The 24219-nt window shown below is 37.0% G+C and overlaps 1 protein-coding gene across 7 annotated transcripts; it reads left to right on the top strand.

Annotated features, from left to right (window-relative positions):
- The first annotated feature begins 7586 nt into the window (after nucleotides 1–7586).
- Nucleotides 7587–24004, top strand: LOC129741837 (inositol hexakisphosphate and diphosphoinositol-pentakisphosphate kinase). 7 transcript variants are annotated; one of them, XM_055733666.1, is made up of 10 exons: nucleotides 7587–7916; nucleotides 8012–8102; nucleotides 8162–8316; nucleotides 8376–9139; nucleotides 9202–9302; nucleotides 9520–10826; nucleotides 10902–10997; nucleotides 11060–11288; nucleotides 11759–11803; nucleotides 20843–24004. In XM_055733666.1, exons 1-10 carry the CDS (start codon nucleotides 7668–7670, stop codon nucleotides 21208–21210), a joined length of 3405 nt encoding a protein of 1134 aa, XP_055589641.1. In that variant the 5' UTR covers nucleotides 7587–7667; the 3' UTR covers nucleotides 21211–24004. The 7 variants fall into 7 exon arrangements, with proteins under 7 accessions (XP_055589641.1, XP_055589613.1, XP_055589637.1 ...); XM_055733638.1 differs by lacking the exon at nucleotides 11759–11803 and having other exon boundaries at nucleotides 7587–7913; nucleotides 19766–24004; XM_055733662.1 differs by lacking the exon at nucleotides 11759–11803 and having other exon boundaries at nucleotides 9202–9287; nucleotides 9523–10826; nucleotides 19766–24004.
- Nucleotides 24005–24219: the final 215 nt, after the last annotated feature.

Here is a 24219-nt window from a genome sequence, read left to right as displayed (position 1 = left end):
AGAGGATCCAACAGTGAGCTAAAATTTGAATAAAAGTAAAAACGTTTATTCCATGAAGGTATGGGAAATGAGGGGTTTAACAAGGCGCTATCTGAATCGTTCAATTGGAGTAGTGGAAAAGCAAGTCAGTTTTTTTGTCTGATTAGCCCAAAAAAAAAAAAAACAAACCAAACATCGTGTCTGTTCGGATCGAATCTAGAAACCACCTTTTGTAGCAGATTTTTACAATGCAGCTCAAAACTGAAAATTTTATTGTTAATATAAGGTACAATAGTTTAGAATATTTTAACTTACATTAGTAGTTCCAGGTGAAATACGATCCTGAACTATTTTCTTTATATGCTCTTCGCAATTTTAATCTTACATCAATTCTCTAAAAGTAAGCTTTTATGTTAACCAAATCAATATTTTAACAAACTCTTAATTCAATATTTCTTAGATGTTGTTCTGTATACTGATAATCACGTTATTTTCGTTCCCGCTTTTTGTTGATCTTTAGTTTTGTTCTATACAAACGCATAATTCACGCCTATCGATTGACATATTTCCCTAGGGTCCCTAATTACAGCTAAACAAGTTATAAACTGTGCTCAGCTCTAAAACTGGTGGAATCCCCATTCAAGTTAAGAAGCTGATTTTATATTATACCACATTACATTTCGAAGTGTTTTCTACATGTTTCCATACAAATTATACATTTTTATAACAACTCTGTACAAATTCTAAAAAACTGACATTTTTACAGTGGCTTCGAAAGACCACAAAACTTCTAAATTTCAAGAACAAGTTATCCGAACATTTTCTTACAAAATTGTTGAAATTGAGGAGCAAAACAAAGAATAGATGTCAATTTGGTTGGATTCGTTCTAAAAATTTATGTAAATCCGTCAATTTTATGCGAAAGTCGTGATTTCATATACAAGATTCATGAAACATTTTTTCATATTTTAAAATCAACCCGTTTTTGAGATAGATACAATGCAATTGCACAGTTTCCTTCAAAATCCATCATTATCAAATCGATAACTGGCAAAACCGTTGATTATTCAAGAAAATTCTTTGCGTGAGTGGTGGAAAAGTATGCAAACACTGTCAAAAATGTCCACTAAGTTCAAATCTCGCGTTAGGGCGCAGCACAGGATCGGCAACTACGGTTAAGGGTCATCCGGGATGTCAAGTCTCATAGTTACCTACCAGTGCGGTGAACTTTCGGTTTCTTTCCGGAATCCATTTCACTTGCCATAAATTAAGCTTTTCCAACTTTTTCAACTTTGCACTATTCACTTCAAGTTTAGCCGAAAGAATGACCTTTTTTTTCAATCGAATCAGTTGGGAACGTTTTTTAACACACACACATCTACTCAGAGTTTCTTTCATCTCACAGCGGCAGTTTCATTCATCCGCTGTTTCGAAGCTGCGCTGCTGCCATCTGGGGTAGTACGATGTTGCGTGAGCAACATTCTGGGTGAACGATAAATTATAGACGACTTTACATTGCTTCGAGTTAAGTTTTTATAAATCCAAATCATTATGAAATGATGAATCCTTTGAAAAATTGGAGTTTGTTTTCAATTAAATTTAAATAAATTAGCCTTTTAGGAGAGTCAATTCCATTTTAAAATAGTCAGTCGGTCAGAGAAAACTAACATGGGGCCGTTCAGATACCACCTGGACAACTTAGGGGGGAGGAGGGGGTATGGAAATGTCCACGGAGAGGGGGGTAGGGGTTTGGGTAATGTCCACGTGGACATACTTACTTTCAAAATATTTTCTTAAGGTGATTAAATATTAAGATGTTTCAATCAAAATCTTAAAATTGCAAAGCTTTCCAGTTTATGTTTAAGCAACTAGTAGCCACTTGAAAGCAAGCTATAAATATGATAATTTAGAAATTATTAATAACTATAATTATTGAATATTAGATTTAGAAAACAAAAAACAATTTCAAATCTGTCCACGTGGACATCCGGGGAGGGAGGTAGGGGTTTGCCAAATGTCCACGCTTGGCCACGGAGGGGGTCAAAAATCTAATTTTTCTGTCCACGTGGTATCTGATCGGCCACCATGTGAATCAATCTTTTCGTCCATTTTCTTAACTTTTAATTTTTTCCAATAATCTATATTTTTCATCATATCTTTATATTAAACTTTATGCGCTTCTCGTTGGTCTGTATAAAAGATCGATTTTCTCGTTGTTACTTTAAACTATAACTATTGGATTTGGTTAAGTTGTTTGTTACATTTAATAAATACGTTATATAAAAATTTAAATAGTTTCAGCCTAAGACAGTATAAAATGTTAAGTTTTAATTTAAAATGTTCTACGGCTAGTGGTTGTATAAATATAATTTTCAATAAAATTTCCCGAAAAAAAATAAGATCATGAGGTCCGATAAAAATACAAAACATTTTATAACCATTGAACGATGTCAATTGAAAAGCATTTAAGTAAACTTGAATTGTGTAGTAATCCAAGGATATGATTTTTTTTTTTATTTCAACCACTATCAAATATCCAAATCCGCCTTCCAGCTTTAAAATTATTACGCCTGATTGTATGCAGCTGCAGAAGGAATCCTAATAGAAAATAGCAAAAATTTATGTTTTTTTCGAATACAAAATTCTAGCTTACCAATTGTTGGGTCTTTCCCAAATTTTAAAGGAACGTTAATTGACTACTCTTTTAACAAACTGCAATTGAAAATGTGCATTTAGCTCGAGTTTTCATTCAAAAATATGTGAAATACTCAGAATAGTTTTTGGAGTAGTAAAAAATTTACCTTTTTTGTTGTCGATTTGCGATGCTTCACGGCACATACACATTTTCTCCTATAGCTCACAATAATCTCTGAACCTTCTACTTCTGATTTGTATCCGTCATTTTCTGAAAATTCTAATCAAATCAAAGAAAATAATGATTTATTAAAAGCTAGTACTTCCACCCGTTTGTTTACATTTTCTTGCACACACACGACCTGTCAAAAATTACAGTGAGGGGCAAAATAAAGTGTCCAAATTATTTTTTTTCAATTTCTTTTATTTTTCTGGTTAAAATTCAACGCAAACACATCGTAATCATTTTTAAAATATTGTTTATTATGTTCTTTTCAATTTTTGTTAATGTTGCGGTGAAAAAAAAAGAAAGTTTTTCTGATAGATAAAAAAACAGTTAATATTCCAAAAAAACAGGGGCAAAATAAAGTGTCCAGATCAGTACAGCTTCAAATAATTCAAACTGAAGGCAAACAAGAACGATTTAATAATGGGTACGGCCTCCTTCAGCCTTCAACACCTCCTGCAAGCGCTTCGGCACACTTTCAACAAGGTTGTGCAAGTGTTGTGGGTCGAGTTCTTCCCACGCATGCTCCAGGGCATCAAAATAAGTACTTTTATTTGTCACACCAGGGAATTTTTTTATATTATCTGACGGGTTTGCGCCGGGGGTCTTTAGATTTTCCCCAACATTGAAAATTTGGTTCATTTTTGCGACTTAAAAACACATCTATTTTTTCAGATTTCTAACATTTTTATTTCTTTGAGTTAGCTTCGGTTAGATTTTTTTGTAAATAAAAAATAACCATTTTTCAAAGCTACATAACTCTGTTGTTTCATAACGGAAATTATAAAATAGCACATCAAAATGCATTGAAATTTTATCAGCTTTCCAAATAGAATAGTTGAATAAAATTAAATAATGACCTTCAACATGAAAAGTTGTAAATAAACTTTAAATGGCGTTTAAAAGTACCGTCTGCACCACCGAATATTTTCCAAAAAATACCATTGTATAGCTCGATTCATGATGCAACTTTCATCTGAAGACACCAAAGTGGGCCATTAACACCTTGAAAAGTTATGAAAGAAATAATGACAATAAATCTCTTTTTTTGCATCGAAAACAAACAATGGTGGAACAACTGCACTCACATATGGAGATAGCAAGCACTTCTAACAACATGGAAACAAAAGAACTTATCAAAGCTGGTAAAAAACACTATTTTTTCGTCCTTTTCAGACTGCCCCTACTCGCATAACAGTCCCATATGAATTTTCGTCATTTTAGGACAACATAAGGCTTCAAAATAAAAGACTAAAAAAGAGGTTTTGTTCTAGAAATTTCGAAAAAAAATATCAATTCGTGGCTGTCCTATATGAAATATACCTGAAAAACAGTCCCATATGTGAAATACCACGAATTTGGTTACTTTTCAATGTTTCTTTCGGTGAAATAGTCTTTGGTTTATTGCTTTGAATCATTTAAACATTTTTTTAAATCACTTGATGTCGAATGATGAACACTAGTTTTCGAAGGCAGGTCTGACTTTCTTAGGAATGACTTCCTGAGCGAAAAACTATCGGATGCAATCAAAAATTGTAAAAAGATTCAACTTACAATGTAGAATTCATGATATTTTTTTTTGCAAAAGTATGTTTCTTTTTCTGACAATTGCATCTAGAAGTTCAAAAATGATCAAATTTAAGTCTTAGAAAGTAGCTTGGTGAGAAAAATATATTTTGTATGGGACTGTTATGCTAGTAGATTCGAAAAAGGTTTCAAATATGGTCGATTAACAGTCCCATAATGAATAAAAATGGTGCCCTCGACTTATCAATAACCCAATTTTGAAAATATCAGGCCTAACGATTTATTATGACAACCTAGAAACGATTTTCGTTTATGCTGAAAGTGGTGGTCACAATTTAAAAATATATTCCAAAACAGAAAAAGCTGGGCTGGCCATACTGAGCTCTTTGATTATTTCTACAACATTTGTGCCACTTTCTCATACTTTTTTGATCAATGGGAAAGGATTTTGGTGTCCAGAGCTTAGCTCCCGATATAAAAACTATGTAAAGCACGGCTAATTTTTCATTTTTTTAATCACATTTTTATGATCCCAAACACAGGGACTGAACCTTCTACTATTGGCATTGGTTATGCTTCACAATGATCTTTGATCCAAAAATTAATAAGTTATATAGTATATGACCAGGTTGTAAAAGCAACATTCCCATTATTAGTTATATCACTTAAACAATACGATACTCAGAATTTTGGTTAAAATTTAAAGTCAGTTTTGCTGCAAACACTCTAAAAAGCACGAAAAAGTAGTGTTTTTACATGCTTTGGTAAGTTCTTTTGTTTCCATGTTGTTAGAAGTGCTTGCTATCTCCATATGTGAGTGCAGTTGTTCCACCATTGTTTGTTTTCGATGCAAAAAAAGAGATTTATTGTCATTATTTCTTTCATAACTCTTCAAGGTGTTAATGGCCCACTTTGGTGTCTTCAGATGAAAGTTGCATCATAAATTGAGCTATTCAATGGTATTTTTCGCAAAATATTCGGTGGTGCAGACGGTACTTTTATACGCCATTTAAAGTTTATTTACAACTTTTCATGTTGAAGGTCATTATTTAATTTTTTCAACTATTCTATTTGGAAAGCTGATAAAATTTCAATGCATTTTGATGTGCTATTTTAAAATTTCCGTTGAGAAACAACAGAGTTATGTAGCTTTGAAAAATGGTTATTTTTTATTTACAAAAAAATCTAACCGAAGCTAACTCAAAGAAATAAAAATGTTAGAAATCTGAAAAAATAGATGTGTTTTTAAGTCGCAAAAATGAACCAAATTTTCAATTTTGGGGAAAATCTGAAGACCCCCGGCGCAAATTGTCAGATAATAAAAAAAAATCCCCACCAGTCTTATCAATCAGAGCATCGAGGATGGCCCACAGATTTTCGATGGGGTTCAGATCAGGACTTTGTGAAGGCCATTCAAGGGGTTTGATGTGGCAGAAACGGGAAAATGACGTCATCAGATTGGCCGTATGCTTCGGATCGTTATTCTGCTGTAAAACGAAGCGCTCTTCGAGGCCCGTCTTGATGAGGGATACCTCGAGGTTTTCCGGCAGGATATTGCAATATGACTCAGCTGTCATGATTCCGTCAATTTTTACCAAATTGCCCACCCCACCCCAAGAAAAGCACCCCCACACCATCACGTTACTTCCTCCGTGCTTGACTGTTCCTTGGATATGGCGGTTTTGGAGCTCCTCACCCGACTTGCGCCACATATGATCCCGCTTCTTCCGGTTGGATAGCTCAAATTTGGATTCATCAGCCCACAACAATGTTTTCCTCTGAATCAAAGCAATCGAAAGATTCCTTTTAATTCAACCACGGTAAATGAAAAGTTCAGATACCGGTATTTTGATAGCAACTTACTATCTTCTTCAGTAAGCGTTTTCGATTGGTATCGAGCACGGAGCAACGGAGGAAGTAACGTGATGGTGTGGGGGTGCTTTTCTTGGGGTGGGGTGGGCAATTTGGTAAAAATTGACGGAATCATGACAGCTGAGTCATATTGCAATATCCTGCCGGAAAACCTCGAGGTATCCCTCATCAAGACGGGCCTCGAAGAGCGCTTCGTTTTACAGCAGAATAACGATCCGAAGCATACGGCCAATCTGATGACGTCATTTTCCCGTTTCTGCCACATCAAACCCCTTGAATGGCCTTCACAAAGTCCTGATCTGAACCCCATCGAAAATCTGTGGGCCATCCTCGATGCTCTGATTGATAAGACTGGTGTGACAAATAAAAGTACTTATTTTGATGCCCTGGAGCATGCGTGGGAGGAACTCGACCCACAACACTTGCACAACCTTGTTGAAAGTGTGCCGAAGCGCTTGAAGCGGTGTTGAAGGCTAAAGGAGGCCATACCCATTATTAAATCGTTCTTGTTTGCCTTCAGTTTGAATTATTTGAAGCTGTACTGATCTGGACACTTTATTTTGCCCCTGTTTTTTTTGGAATATTAACTGTTTTTTATCTATCAGAAAAACTTTCTTTTTTTTTCAGCGCAACATTAACAAAAATTGAAAAGAACATAATAAACAATATTTTAAAAATGATTACGATGTGTTTTCGTTGAATTTTAACCAGAAAAATAAAAGAAATTGAAAAAAAATAATTTGGACACTTTATTTTGCCCCTCACTGTAGCTTCGAAATCGCGAATTGTCGTAAACTGAAAAACATACACGTCATACACGTCACTTTGGCATATCGCGGCAGTGTTGTACTTTACCTGGTGATGATTACGAGAGGCGAAAGCTTGAGTAAATTTGTGTTTAAATTCGACTGAATAATTTATAGATCGCATTGCATAATAACAAATAACGTTTAAGAAATTTTTTGATATTTCCCCAAATACTTACAAGATACGTTAAAAACTACACAGAATTCTCACAGAACACGTATGCGTTCTTATGAGACAAGCTAGTTTTCTTTGGATCACCTTTCAAGTTCACAAAATATTAGGTTTACATTATATTCCCAATATGTACTAAATGGTTAATACTTTCCGAAAACCTTCAGATGAGAATTTTGGTGGAAAACAAATCAAGTGTTTTAATGGTGGCTCCAGAGAGTTGGTGAAAAATTATCTTTTCATCAACTCTCTGGAGCCACCATTTTTAGTTTTATTCTGAACAGAATATGCTTTAAAACACGGGAACGTCTTGCAAATTGCAATGTTGATTCACGAATCCTTTTCTTTTTTTTTATTACCGTCTCTGCAGGGAGATCTGGAATCTACCGATGGGCTGGACTCGGACGATTCGTCCACATCGGGTAAGCAGGTGTTGGTGGCCGTTTGCGCCATGGCTAAAAAGTCCCAATCAAAGCCAATGAAAGAAATTCTGACCCGACTGCAGGAGTTTGAGTTCATTCGGATGATTGTGTTCAGTGAGGAGGTGATCCTGAAGGAACCGGTCGAAAAATGGCCACTGTGTGATTGCCTGATTTCGTTCCACTCCAAGGGCTTTCCCCTGGAGAAAGCCATTCAGTATGCACAGCTGAGGCAACCGTACGTGATTAATAATTTGCACATGCAGTTTGATATTCAGGTAGTAAGGATCGATTTTCGCTGTCTGGTGGAGGCAATACATTTTTTTTTATTCTGGGGGCACTTTTGTTTGTTTTCGTTTGTATGTATATTTTTTAGGACCGGAGACGGGTGTATGCGATATTGGAAAAAGAGGGTATAGAAATTCCTCGATATGCCGTCCTGGACAGAGATTCGCCCGATCCCCAAAGTGTGTAACTGATCAAATATTTTGTTATGGGTAAGATTTCAAAATTTTGTATGTTTTAGAGCACGAGCTCGTGGAATCTGAAGATCATGTGGAAGTGAATGGGATAATTTTCAACAAACCTTTCGTAGAAAAACCTGTATCAGCCGAAGACCATAACATCTACATTTATTATCCTACTTCTGCTGGCGGCGGTAGTCAACGACTGTTCCGCAAGGTACGTAGGTCTCTGGGTTGTAGATTCTAGGGGGTGATCAAAACTATCATCTCTTGTAGATTGGGAGTCGTAGTAGTGTGTACTCACCGGAATCGCGTGTACGTAAGACCGGTTCGTTCATATACGAAGATTTCATGCCGACGGATGGGACTGATGTCAAAGTGTACACAGTTGGACCAGATTACGCCCATGCGGAGGCTAGGAAGAGTCCAGCTCTGGATGGCAAAGTCGAGCGAGACAGCGATGGCAAAGAAATTCGCTATCCGGTCATTTTAAGCAATGCAGAAAAGTTGATTTCGCGCAAAGTTTGCATGGCATTCAAACAAACGGTGTGCGGATTCGATCTGCTGCGTGCTAATGGCAAATCTTTTGTATGTGATGTGAATGGTTTTAGTTTCGTTAAGAACTCAAACAAGTACTATGATGATTGTGCTAAGATATTGGGCAACATGGTTCTTCGCGAATTGGCACCTACCCTGCACATACCGTGGTCAGTTCCCTTCCAGCTGGATGATCCCGCTTTTGTACCGACAACCTTCGGCAAGATGATGGAACTTCGATGCGTGACGGCCGTCATCCGACATGGCGATCGAACACCGAAACAGAAGATGAAAGTCGAAGTGAGGCATCCGAAGTTTTTCGAAATTTTTGAAAAGTATGACGGCTACAAATACGGTCATATTAAACTCAAAAGACCAAAGCAATTGCAAGAAATCCTAGATATAGCAAGGTCACTCCTGTCTGAGATTCAAACTAAGGCTGCCGATTCTGAGATCGAAGAGAAACAAAGCAAATTGGAGCAATTGAAGAGCGTGTTAGAAATGTTAGTGTTTATTTTTGAAATATCTGCTTTACCGATAAATAAACTCGAATTTCGCATTGCAGGTACGGCCATTTTTCTGGAATCAATCGTAAAGTTCAGATGAAGTATCAACCGAAAGGTCGCCCGCGAGGATCAAGTTCAGACGATGGTAAACACCGTTCTAGTACGTTGTAATTTTGCGTTTTGTTCATGCACCACGTGCTCTTTTTCATTTTACGGTTACTTACTGAACCCCCACGAAATTGCGCCTCATCTTTCGCTTACTTACTTATTTTGGCATTTTTCCGTTTTCCTAAACCATTTTACTGCCCAACGACTTGTCATAGAATTAATATAAAATTTGCTTTTATGTTATCATCACATGTATGACTATGGAACAGTAGATGCCCCCAAGGAGCCTTCGCTGGTACTGATACTCAAATGGGGCGGAGAGCTTACACCGGCAGGCCGTATCCAGGCAGAAGAATTGGGTCGAATTTTCCGTTGCATGTATCCTGGTGGACAGAGCCGCGATGGGAAAGAAGGACTTGGAATGCAGGGTCTGGGGCTGCTACGCTTGCATTCCACCTTCCGACATGATCTTAAAATCTACGCTTCCGACGAGGGTCGAGTGCAAATGACGGCAGCCGCGTTTGCCAAAGGTCTGCTTGCTTTAGAAGGAGAGTTGACACCCATTTTGGTGCAGATGGTGAAAAGTGCAAATACCAATGGTTTGCTGGACAATGACTGTGATTCCAGCAAATATCAAAACATGGCAAAATCTCGCTTACACGAATTGATGCAAATAGATCGGGATTTTACCTTGGAAGATCGTTGTGCCATCAATCCAGGGAATGCTATAAGCATTAACTTGGCTATGGATTTTGTTAAAAATCCTGTAAAGTGCTGTGCACATGTCCATTCATTAATTAAATCATTGTTGGATGTAGTAACTGTTAAAAAGGAAGATCTTAAGACTAAAGATGCTGTTTTGTACCATGGAGAAACGTGGGAATTGATGGGAAGGCGGTGGGGAAAAATAGAAAAGGATTTCTGCACCAAAAGTAAAAATTACGATATCTCGAAAATTCCAGATATTTATGACTGTATAAAATACGACTTACAACACAATCAACACACTTTGCAGTTTGATCTAGCGGAAGAGTTATACATATACGCAAAAAATTTAGCAGATGTTGTTATTCCCCAGGAGTATGGACTAACTGTACCGGAAAAATTGACGATCGGTCAAGGAATATGTACCCCACTTCTGAAAAAAATACGAGCCGATTTGCAGCGCAATATCGAAGAAGTTGGTGATGAAAGTATAAACCGATTGAATCCCCGTTACAGTCATGGTGTTTCCAGCCCTGGTCGACATGTCCGCACTCGTCTGTACTTCACTAGCGAAAGCCACGTCCACTCACTGTTAACGGTGTTACGTTATGGAGGTTTGTTGAATGTTTTAACCGACGAACAGTGGAGACGAGCGATGGAATATGTGTCCATGGTGTCCGAATTGAACTATATGTCTCAAATTGTGATAATGCTGTACGAAGATCCAACCAAGGATCCTTGCTCGGAGGAACGGTTCCACGTTGAATTACATTTTAGCCCCGGGGTAAACTGCTGTGTTCAGAAGAATTTGCCTCCGGGTCCGGGCTTTCGGCCCCACAGCCGCAATGATTCGGTTACGTCCAAGAATGCGGTAAGTGTACATCGTCAGTAGAAATATTTCGTTTTTGATCATCAATTCTAAATATATATTTAAAATTCTTCACAGAGTGGCGATGAAGATAGTACATCGCGTATCGATGAGGAAAACGACACAGAAGAGGAAAATTCACTCGGATCCGGTCAATTTCATACAAAGGAAAATGTAAACTAACATAAGTTGTTTTTTTATGTAGATCAAGGTTCTAAGAGGTGCAATCTTTACAGCCTGACGTTACCAAAAGCAAAGATAAAAGGATCAGAAAAATAAAGTCCTCGGAGCCGATCCCCATAGGGTCTTGCCACACCGTTTCTGGCCACGAGGCAATGGATCTAGCCAAACGCCTCAGCGAAGAATTGGCAGCTCAGCAGCAGGCAGCATCCGGAGGCCAGCGCCCCTTGAGTCCCGATGAACCTCGAGCGGCGCGGTCTTTCGAAAAGCATGGTCGGATCAAAGGTGCGTATCAGTTCCCCTGTTGGAAACCTTAAATCGGAAACGTTTTACTCTGTGTTGTAAATATGAAAGTTGACCGCGAACCGTGACTAAGCGTTTGTTTGCGTTTGGTTTTCCGTTTATCTGAAGTTTTGACACATTTTCTATAACCCGTGTGATCGCTGATAACATCAGTTTCATGTTCTAGATTCTAAATTTAAGCATGTACAAAAACGTTTTATCCAAATTCCTCCAAATTTCCTCTCATTCCATATTGGCGTTCGCATTCCCTGTACCGTTACCGCGCACTGAAAAAATATACCAATGCACCTTCCCCACAATTACACCAACCATCATCGTTCGTGAACCGTATGACATGAACAACTCGTAATGTGAACTCTCTGAACACGTTGGATCTCGTACACTGCGCACCAAAAAAAAAAAAAACATTATACGCACGCCTCAACATCTGTTGTTTGGATACATGCGAGTAGATCATTCACGTTACTGTCACAGTCTGCAGGCTGTTCACAATCAAGGTAATGTTGCGTCATTCACTGTTTCATATTTTCTATCATATTTTGAGAAAACCATTGTAGAGTCTTATTTTGTTCAATTCTTAGCCGGTTTCTGTTGGATTTCAGCAGATGTGTATTTACTTTGAGTTAGTAGGTGCTTGGCTTTTGGCACCGGGACCAAATTTGTGACGAATTTTTTGAAAAATTTTAGCTGAAATTTTTTTGTTTGTTTAATTTACAATTTATAAATTAAAACTGATTTCAAACTGATCTTCTAATAAAGCTTAAGAACCTTCTTTTTCTTCCTCGTACAACAGATTGTATTGTAACGTTCTTCAAGTTCCAATGAGCCAGACTTCTAGGTTCTCCGACCGACTTGAATACTTTTCAGGCCAGGCGAATATGCTATTCAGTTTTCTGAAGTCTCTCGATGGTCTCCGGATCGAGTAGACAGTAGACAGTGCACAAAAATGAGGAACAAAAAATCCCTGAAAGTGAACATCAACAACGATCCAATTTTTGGATATAAGCGTCTTCCTAATCAATATCTTAAAAAAAAAAAGATGTTCTCTTTTACGGAATTTCTAGTTTAAACTATAGAAGGTCCCAAAACATTCGTACTGAGCTATGTACCAGCGGCGACGAAGTAGTGGTTCAACAAGTCTTGTTAGGCAGCAAACTTCGTAGACAAACACACGAAATTATTCACACAAGCTTCATTTGTCGCGATTGAAATTGTCGGATTTCTCTGTTCGACGCCTTCTACAGGGCGACAAAAAAGTCCGGTCACACAGGAAAATCTCAATATTTCAAAGAAAATCTGAATCCATAGCTTTATTCAGTAACTCATAAAGATACTTCACAGACGATATCTCGGAATAACACCACCTTTCTCTGATCGAGCCAGCTTCAGACGTCTCGGAAAGTCGTCGCAAGCGGCGCGCACGTGATCCATCGGCATCTCGTCCCAGATTTTCGTGATAACTCGCTTGAATAGCTCCAAATTTGTTATTTTATAGTCGTTCAGCTTCGACATCATGTATCCCAACACGAAATAATCCAGTGGATTCAGATCCGGAAACGACAGAGGCCATTCATTCTTCGAAATGAAATCGGTCAAGTTTTCCTCACACCACGCCTGAACAACCTTTGCGGTGTAGGATGGGGCGCCATCTTGCTGGAATCAAGGCTGAAGTCTTATTTTGGAACCGGGAAACGTTCAGCTTGTTCGCAGGAGCTTGCTGAAGGCTCACACTCCAAACTCGATCATTTTCTGCGATTGACTGTTTGCTCCAAAACGAACAGCTTCTCGTCCGAAAAAATAATCTGCCATCTGTCATCTGCCCGCCAACCGAGTAGAGATAACAGCTGCTCTTAACTCTGCCATGGCTCACAACTCAATGTAAACAAACTGCACAGAAACGAAACTCTGCCACTTCGGGCAGCAAAGTTATCCCTTTCATTTGACATATAGATGGCACCAGAGAGATGCAACGTGTAGGCTACAGGCGACCCCAAAAAAGTGTGACCTGACATTTTTGTCACCCTGTAGTTTTGCTTTCCGTCGTTGATCATTTTCTTCACAGTAGAACGTCAGTCTTTGCTGAACAATAACTTGATAACAATCGGTTGCATGACGATATGCTCCAATAGACCGAGTCGATTTGAGGTCATTTTTGAATTTCAAGCTTCGTTTTGTTTCAAAACTCATTCATGATTTTTTGCAGAACTTTTATGTAATGTTTACATGAGTAAGTTTGAACTTTTGGGTTTGTATTGAATACTTTGCACTGAAAAAACAACATCATTTTTGTTTCTTCTAGGGAAACGAGCCTACTTATGGTTTTTATGCCAATTTACATATTCTTTAAAGGAAATTTTCCGCTGAACCACTTTGTCGAAGACCGTAACTTCGTATCTTATAAGACTAAAAAGTTATAAGCAGTTAAACAGGGGTATGTCTGTTGGCATTGAAAAACAATAAATTCGATTGACATCACTGCTGGGTGCCTAGTGAGGTATTGCATTACTACTTTTCATGCAATACTTCGCGAGGTATCAGCAGTGATGTCAATTGAATTTATCGTTATTCAATACCAAAAGACATACCCCTGTTAAACAGTTTATAACTGTTTTGCCTTTCAAGATATTGCTGATCCACTCTTTTTTTCTATTTCTGCGATAGCTGATTTGGGCTCCCGTAGGGTACCACTGTAAAAAAAATTACAGTATTCAAGAAAAAAATGAGCATTGTTCTACATAAGGATTATTTATCGACTGAAATTAAATCGGATGAACAAGCGGAAAACATTTAAAGATGATTTAATAAAAAGTTGTCAAACAAACATGTATACCAAATATTATTATCGGATTATCTATTGTTTATAAAACAAAAAATTGTGTTTGCCTTGAGCTTGGTCAATCAGCGGTCGAAATCACGGAAAAATGAATAATAAAAAAAAACTGTTTGCGATGGGGTCAATCAGCGGACAAATTCACGAAAAAAAAAGAAAACGCTGTAGTTGTTTAAATAAGTTTAGAGTTCGACGACACGGTAGCGATCATTCATTGAATGTTGGATTTCGTGCTATGTTTTGCAGTCGGAGTTATCCGTATAAAGTTTAACTGAAAAGCGGTTAGCGTGTAGAAAACCGACAGATTTTATACTGATTTGACAGATCGCACAAGTTTCGCAGTTATGAGTGCGCAGTCCAATTTTTTGCGATGCGAATGGTATTATTTCCTATAATAGATCATTATCCGTACACAACTCCTTTTTTTAACTTCTCATATACGATTTGTTACATTTTAACGACAACATAATTGAATTCGACCAGCATATAAAGTATCAAAGACGCATTTATCGCATCAAAAATCTTCGTCATGCCAAATTCGTTAATTCTCAGGCTATGGAAAAATGTGTTTTCAATAGTGTTCAATATTTTTTGTTTTGTCTGGGATTTTAACGCTCGTAATTAATTCAATCTCAATGAATACTAAGAATAATAATATTTCATTCCGATGACTTCATGTTTTGTCCTCTCTTGCAAAATAATGATTTGAAGATTGATTCAAGAATTTACTTCTTAACTTTTCAATGAAATTAGTGAGTAAGAGTGAATTTTTTAACTGTGTTTACTGCTCCGGCTAGCCTACCGCACGGAAGGCTACCGTCGCTCGATTAGAAATTTTCCCAGTAACCGCAATATGAAGTTACGGTTTTGTTGTTCAGTGGAAAATTTACTTCAGAGAATTTATAAAATGGCACAAAAACCATGAGCACAGAAGAAACAAAAATGATGTCGATTTTTCAGTACAAAATATTCAATTTTCCGATACAAACCTAAAAGTTCAATTTTACTCATGTAAACGTTACATGAAAATTCTGCAAAAAATCATTCATGAGTTTTGAAAGAAAACGAAGCTTCTTAGACTCCAGGGTTTAAGAAATTCAAAAATGACCCCATATCGACTCAGTCTAATGCTCCAATGTTCGTTCGATTGAGAGAAGACATATCCCTAGCTGATGGTTCACGTCTTTGTGTATCACTTGGACCTGGACCTTTTCCTTTATGGAAGTGCAACAATTTGTTAAAACTTCTGAGGTTTTCTGACGCCGTTTCACAAATCTGTCATCAATCTGTTGTAAAGAGGAACGTTTTAAAATAATGTTATTCATTATTATAGAACTTCATGCTTGCGAGATTATTTCAAATAATTTTGTATGGCATTGTAAGACTCTAATGTATCGTAATGTAATTGTCGGTTTTCTCAAGTTTATCAGTTTTAATCAATCCTTTATTAGTGACATAAAACTTAACTAATATTCACGTACATTTTATTTACCATTCGGAAGTTATTTGTATTTTGTACAGTTTGTCTATGATTCATGTTGTAAATAACTAGGAGAGGAAATTTTTGCGTTCTGATAAACATTTCAAATTCGGAGCTTAGTATTTTTCAAGTGTAAATAAGAGTTTTCTAGCCACAGTTCAATATTTTTGAAACCAAAGCTCAGTGTAATTGTATATATTTCAAATTACCTAAAGTTTTTTTTTAAACTTGTAAATAGTTTTTTAAAATTTTTCTTGTAAATATTGGTTCTGACTAAAATTCCACAAAAGTTTTATTCATGTTTCAACTTTTTTCCATATTCATCTGGATCGTTTTGATTTTCAAATTACCCTCTGATACAATGTTTTTCTCTCGTTAGTTCGTTCATTTTCTCTTTTGTTTAGTTCCAACTGTTCAAAACATCTGCTCTTTCTGGTATTATCTGAAATATTAGCTGTATCGTGTAACCCATATAAAAACGTAACATATATTTTATTCTATTTCAAAACAAATCGATCAAATTACACAACATTCGCGAGAGTCGTACCACGACGGAATCGGAACAAACTGAGACAACCTGCCAGCAGCTTAAAATAAACCAGAACAAACCAAAACAAAAAAGACAAACTGTCTATCAGGAGCTAAAATCGAGCATACCGATAGCAAGACCTCCTCATCTGGCCGGCAATAGTTCCGTGTTTTTGATATTTTTACGTTGCGCCCGCCATTTTTACACATAATAGAAAATTCGGAAAACTTTCGATTACATCGGCATCGAAGTCTAGTTAGAAGAGCGCACATACCTACACCAAATCCAAAACACCAGAGCACCGCATCTTCGGGCTTAGTGCTGCTGATTGGAAAAACTGATCTGCAAAGTTGCTTCTAGTTCGTATACAGAAGTTTTTCCTCAGCAGCCCCCGAGAGAGGCGTTGGGCTGGTTTTCTTCACAATTTCTAACAAAAATCATGCATCTATCGTTGGTATTTATCCTTGAAACAAGGTTGAGTATGTTTTTTTCCCTATAGTTCCATGTCCAATCTCTACCGGATCGATCTATATTTGTTTTTGTAACGTCTACTAATTTCAAGTTTAAGTCCTAGAAAGCTTAGTCACACCATGTATCAAGGATCAATCCAAAAGGTCACTCGCACCCGACTCAAAATCCACCTATATTCTAAATCTCAATGAGGATCAAATCACGTACTACAGTTTGACTACACTATAACTAGTTAATGCAGAAAAGTTTTTGGCAAACAACTGGTTTCGTATCCTTTGGTTTAGTTTCTCGTTCGTTTTTTTACCGAAAAAGCCTCGCATATACCTACATAGTTATGTTATTAGCAGTAGGTATTAAAACACGCGGTTCGTTTACCCTTTGCTCCAGTCAGTGCTTTCATCCATTCCATTTTTCCCCAAATTGGAAGCAGAAGTAACAATGCACAGTGGGCGAACTTTATCGTTACTAAATAAATCACGAAGATACCATAAGAGATAGACAAAAATGGGGTCTTCAGCAAAAATGCTCATCAAACCATGCGCTTTAATAAGCTGAAATAAAATATAAGGACATGTCATTTTTACGTGATTTACACATAACAACTTTTACGGTTTTTGAGGTAACTTTTCTGAAGACACTACAAACATCTGACGATTCGTAAGCGTGTTAAGATTTTTAAATGTTGTTTTTTTTTAAATACAAGAAAAATATCCTCTAAGCATGTGTATGAAATAAGAGAGCAAACTTGTTTCTGGAGGCATACGTTAGTTTTAAGGAATTTCAAAGCAAAAACTTGTAATTTTCAAAAACAATCATATCTCGGATTGGGGCAAACAAAAAAAATTATGACGGCATTTTTTAGTTCAAATATAATATATTTGATTGTGGAACTATGGAGGATGGACGATCCTTTGGGATAATCGAGTGGAGCCAATTCATCCTCGTCCCATCTGCGCTGCCAGTTGGCAAGAGAGTTTCTCCGAGCCAAGAAGTAGAATTCGTTGAAAACGATTTCACGCTGATAAATGTTGCCTTCCATCGCACCCACCTTTGCAAGGGAATCTGCCCTCTCATTGCCTAATATTGAGGGGACCCAAACAAAGGTGATGGTAAATCAACGTCTTGATAAAGTAAGCGATGTGAAGACAACGGTATTGGATACGTTCGAGCTTGATAAGGTGAGTTTTGGCAGCTGACTGGATACAATTTTAAAAGATCTTCTGGATGGGCTCCCCACCAGATGCCGGTGATTGATCGGAGAAAATTGATTCTTTCTTGGCATTTTCCTTTCAGATACTCAATGTGAGCTCTCCAGGTACACTTGGAATCAAACCAAACCCCAAGATACTTGAAACACCTCGATTGAGTGATCGTTCTACCTTGGAGTTGAAGCTTAGGTTGAGCAGGTCTATGTTTGTTAGAGAAAACCACCATCTCCGTTTTCTGAGGGGAGAACTCAATCCCAAGCCCCAAAGCCCAGGAAGACAATCTGTCTAAAGTATCTTGTAAAGGTCTGTGCAGATAAGACTCAGTAGATCCTGTGACAGAGACCACGCCATCATCTGCAAGTTGTCTTAGTGTGCAGCCTTCAGAGAGACAACTGTCGATGTCACTTACGTAAAAGTTGTACAAAAGTGGGCTCAAACATGAACCCTGAGAAGGCCCATAATACTAAAATTTCACTCGACAAAAACTACACCAATTGGGCGCTATTCGAGTCCTTCCTATCGGAAAAATGCAAGAGAGCGCTAGATTTTGTCTCATAGCCTTCAAATCATAGCCTCCGAATATTTCCCCGTTCTCTCATTGGTCAATATTAGATACTCAATCCCCATCTGATTATCAGCCATCTGGATGCACTGCTGCTGGTTGCAGAGAGAACATGACAATGATTTTCTCGCGCGGGAGCAAAATTGTTTCAAAATTTACAAACATGGCGGACTTTCTATCATATCCGATTTAAACTGATTTCAGACGATTTAAACTGACTTTATACGATCTTTTCACTATACAGCTGGAGTTGCGATTCCCAACGTCATTGAAAACGACGTAAGTTGTCATTTCTGTTACGCTTTCAAGTTTGCTGAGAAATAATGCCGTCATAAAATAATTTTTTGGTTATGATATGATAGTTTAAAAAGTACAAGTTTTTGCTGAAAAACTCCCTTATAACTAACGAACGCCTCCAGATACAAGATTGCTCTTTGAAAGAAAAAAGTGCGCATTTTTATTTCATACATTTGCTTAGAAGATATTTTTCTTGTTTGAATTCATTCACAAAAGTTAGAGCCAGAATACTGTTTATTCGGCACACCCTAACATTTCAACATTTAAAAAATCATAACTCGCTTACGAATCGTCATATGTAGGTATGAAGTGTCTTCGGTAAAGTTGCTTTAAAAACCGTTGGCTACAACTTTGTAGAATACAGTTTGGCTCTACCTGTTCACTGGAAAAAGTTGTTATGTGTAAATCATGCAAAAATGACACGCCCTAATATTTGATTTCAGATTTTTAAAGCGCATGGTTTGATGAGCATTTTAGCTGAAGACACCATTTTCGACCATCTCTTATAGTATCTTCGTAATTAATTTTGTCACGAAAAAGTCTTGTCCTGGACCACTGTTCCATGGAAGAACTCCGAACTAACTCTAATCAGACAGAAGTACTAACTTGTTTCAATCGTTACTGTTTCGGTTTGTTTTCGCTTATTAATCTGGTTTTGTTTGTTTACTTGCGTTCGCTAACACGGTTGTGAGCTGTTCTTTTTACTTTCTCCTCAGTGATAGTAGGTGGTATAACTTTTTTTTTTTTAAATTTCAATTGAAATTAACTCATGGGTCTCTCAGATTTGGTACGACATTTTTTGACGGTATTTTTCTTTATTTTCTTTCTTTTTCCATTTCCGTACGATGTGTGATGGTTCGTTCGTAACTATTTTGTGTTCTTTACAATAACTGTTCTAACTGTCCTTCTCTTGTAAAAATGAATCCCCTTCGCCCTATCTAATTAATCATCGTTTATTATGTTTTGGATACGTGTGCGTAATTTTGTTCGCTGTTTAATTTGTTTTCTCGTTTTCTTTTATTTAATGTTTGTGATTTTTCATGTCATATAACAAAAATCGGATAATCCTTTTTTTTAAATAGACGTATCGTCATCTGTCCAGGTGCCTGCGGCTAGTCATAAGTTTGATTCGGCCACGAATGAACTTCCTCTGTGGTCAATAGATCTATCCCAAATACCGAAAACTCCAGATGATTACAATCTAGGAATGGGTGTTCAAATTTTCGGCATCAAAAAGAACAATAGCGATGAAAAAGGCAACATATCCATGGCGGCGACCAATGAGAGACCCCTTTCGTGTCAATGTTTATTCATGCACGATACTAATTCATGCGATTCTATAAGTGAATTTACGCCCAACATGGATGATCAAGAGCTTTACGTGTCCTCTTTTTCCGACACGAATTCCGAGACATCGCGCTATTACAGTGCTTGTCACGATCTCGACCCATTTCACTACAAGTATCCACTGAGAAGTCGAGCCCTTTCATACACATTTTCAAACGACCCAGAGAAAGACAATCTAGTTCTGCCATTCAATGGGTACAGCTACAAATCAATGTTGTACTCGTCGATTCCGTTGATCAGCAAAAGTTTCGATGACCTAGATTACCTGACAGATGCCGAAACGCCTCGCATTCTACAATCCGATTCCACCACAACCCTGCTCTTTCATGTGAAGTACACGAACCAACAAAGTCCCAGTCCCAGATCCCGTTCACAGACGCTCGATAGTCCCAGTTCTACCATTCGACTTCAGCCTCTTTTCTTGATCGATCGTGTCGGTCTAACGCGCGTTGCTAGCGATCCGGGGCTCCAATTTCGCCGCCCCTTGACCCCCGACATCCCGGACGAAAATGACCTGACACTAGCACAGACACAAGATGTGACCACCAATGACGACTTCTCCGGAAATCAATCGGTCTTGTTTGTATCACTTATGACGCCTCCCCCAAACGACTCCAGTCTCCTCGACTTTGAATGCGTGTTCAATGAGGCGCGATCGCAAAATCTCGCTGTTCTAGTTAGTAGTGTTAGTAGTGATTGCGCACCCATTACGACCGCTAGTTCTACCGCAACAACTAACAACATGAGTAACAATAACCTTGCACCTAACCGTAAACCTCACTATTCGAAATTCGTCAAATCGTACACCACAGACAACAGCGCGAATCATCCGTCCGCGAGTGGCGGAGGTGGCAGCACTGTTGCGATTGGTGGTGGGGTCGGCGGCGTTGGCGCGGGTTCTTCCTCCCATGGGTCGTCCCATTCGTCCACGGCAGGCGGCAGTGGCACAGCAGTAAGACGTCAACGACACAGCATTGCCGGCCAGATGAGCTACTTTAAAATGTTAGGTGGCTTCGGCAAAAAGATGGCTACCAGCACCAACAGTTTGTTCAGCACGGCGGTCATCAGCGGAAGTTCCTCGGCACCGAATCTTCGGGACATGATCCCGAACACGGCTTCTCCGTCAGGTAAATATTTGATGCTAATGTTCTGGTATGTTTTCTTTTTTTTTGTCCGATAAAAATGATGAATCGAAAGCACAAGCTGTATTGCCAAAAGATCTTAATCGGAGATTCCAATACAATTACAACACGATTTTTGGTTCCTTGAGAGTTACAACTTAAGGGGGGGGTAGGGTCTAACACTTTCAAAAAATCGATTTTTTTTATTTTTTTATTTTCTTATTGTAAAACATTTCAAGAATGTTGTGTCAAATTTTCAAGTCAATTGAAGCAAAACTGTAGAAGTTATGGGCCTTTATCTCCTCCTATCTAATACTGCAAGAAAGCAAGAGCAGAAACTTCAAACGCGTTTTTCTCGAAAGCACATTTTTAAAGTCCGTGGACATCGTCATTTGAAAACTACTTATCCGATTCTTTTCAAATTTGGAACATATTTTCTACATATAAAATACCAGACCCCAACGTTTTTCTTTTTTGATTTTTTTACTTTGGGGAGATTTTAGAGGTGAAAAATGGCGGATTTTTAAGTAAAAAATCGTAGTTTTTACTTCAAACAGCCACAAAAAATTTCATAAAAATATTTTTAAGTTAAATAAAAACGTTGGGGTCCAGAAAAACATCTATTAAAAATATTTTGCTCTGATTTTTTGACTTCAGATGATTCTGTGCTGAGATAGAGTGTCCACCGCAAATCCTGTTTTTTAAAAGGCATCCTCGAAAATGCTTCGTCACCGGCTCATTTTTCAATATTTTTCTACGAAAAAATTACTAAATGTTCTTTTAACAATGCTTTGTATAATGCAAACAATTTGAATACATTTGTTTGAACGATAGCTCTAGAAAAAAATCGTGAAAATAGTGTTTTTTTTATACCCGTTAGACCCTACCCCCCCCTTAAGTATTTGATTAATTGCCTTTCTTCCTCAAACGTTTGGTATAACTCATGAAAAATTATGTAAAATTATGCTAGTAACATGTTCCACTTCGAAAGATTCAAACTTTACCTTTAAACTGTTTTTCACCGATTCCACCATGTATTATAAAGTTATTGATTACGTACGATTTGTTTACGTTCATAAACACTTGAAGTGTGAATGGATCGTAGAGCTTTAGCGCCGAACTCAACACATTGTGTTCACAAACCCATCTCAACGAGATATTATTAACTTTTTCACTTTGGTATCACAATCTTCGTTTTGGTCGTTTCGAAAAAATGATTATATCTCTTTTGATACAATTAGTTGTTTTTTTTCTGCCGGGCAAGCAAATGTTTCGAAAACTTTTATTGGAAGTTTGAAGATCTCATTCCAATGCACCAGGCATGGCTCTGTGGTAGCGTGCGCGCCTTTCAACCTGCAGGTCGAGGTTCAAATCTCCTGGCTGGTACCCGAACTTTTCAAGAAAAAATGCATGAAGGTTTGAATACAAGTCAGTAGAGGTAGTCCAACATTGTATACAACATTGTACAACATTGTATACATTGTATACAAGTATGCGCGTAAGACAAAAATTGCATGCAAGACTCATATTTTTGCATTTTTGGTGGCCTAAATCCTATCTGATTGAGATATAATCTTGATATGATGCCAGGGTGGCCACAGAACCGGGAAAACCGGGAAAAAACCGGGAATTGAAAATCGAACCGGGAAAACCGGGAAAAACCGGGAATTCAGACCCAAAACCGGGAAAATTAACAAAAAAAATTAAAATTTAGTTTTGGTTCCAAGACCCGGGATTCACCCCAAAATTCAAAATTAGGAATTATTATTTTAATTTGCAATAATACAAACGTTCAAAAAATGTGTGGTAAGAAAATCAAAAGTTGGGAAATTTGAAAACTAATAGCATCTCGTCAATTAACTTTGAAATGGAATCTCAATTATCACCGGAACCCAGAGTTCAAAACTGTCTTAAAGAATGAAATAAGAAATTCGAAAAGTTTCTTAAAATGTGTTCAAGTATCGCATGTCACTACATTCATTTAAAAAAAAACTATTGATCATATAAAAACAAATGAATTGAAGATTTGTTTTCAAAGAATTCAGATCTCTTTGTTGTACACTTGGAAATGTAAAAAGAGGCTAATATTATAACTTTCCAGTGATAGTATTTGATTCAAGAGTTAAAAACAACACAGAAATTAAAAACAAATCTTCATATCATCTTTGCGCATTTTTGTAGCATAATAACGACAAATTAAACATCTCTTAAAATTTGAGGAAACGATCTCCTTTCACAAGCCCTGTTTGGGAAAAAAATTCATCCGTTAACTATTTTTAAAGTTGATTTTAAAAATTTAATTTTCTCAAAACAAATTAGTAGTCATAATTTATTCAAAAAACTTCAAATTACACTTCATAATGCTTGAATATGTTACGAATTCAATAAAAATTTTTTACCTGATTCGTGACATAAAATTTCAAGGAAATTTCTTTAAATTCCAGTTAAAATTTACTTGAAATGGCCTTGAAATAGGACTTTTAAGTTACACTGTAAAGAATTTATAAGTGCTTTTGATGAAATTATTTTACAACTATTCAACATCGATACTTTTCTAAAAATATGTTTGTGTTTCAAGTGAAGTACTTAAGGAAAATATCATTGTATTTAACTGTTTAAAAGAGATTTTGTTTAATTAAATTATTGAATTCGAATTAATTGTTTTACTACGTTTTTTTGTTAGATTCACAAGGCAACAAAATTCGTGGTGCCAAAGGTTTACGAGCTAATTTTAACTTATTTGAGGGCGCTAAGTCCAAATATGCTTTTTTTTCTTTCTACCAAACTTTTAACTTTTGAACAAAAAGGTAAATTAAAAAAAAAATCTTTTATAAAAAATTAGAAAATTTATATGATACTCGAAACAAGTTTTGAACTACATAATGATCAACTTTTTGAAGGCCACGTGTAGTTTTAATTAACTTTCAACAAGATCGGTGTTTTCTTTTAGTTTATGTTATTTGTTTCTCTGAAACTAAAATGGTTAGTTTATATCTTAATCCTTGATCAAATGGGGGATAATACAAAGATTTGAAATCAGTTTTCAGTTCAGTTTTTATTTTTGTAGA

This window comes from Uranotaenia lowii, chromosome 1 (genome assembly GCF_029784155.1).
Source record: "Uranotaenia lowii strain MFRU-FL chromosome 1, ASM2978415v1, whole genome shotgun sequence".
NCBI lineage: Eukaryota > Metazoa > Arthropoda > Insecta > Diptera > Culicidae > Uranotaenia > Uranotaenia lowii.
The sequence above is the reverse complement of the archived record's forward strand: the minus strand, read 5'-3'. Positions and strand labels throughout refer to the sequence as shown.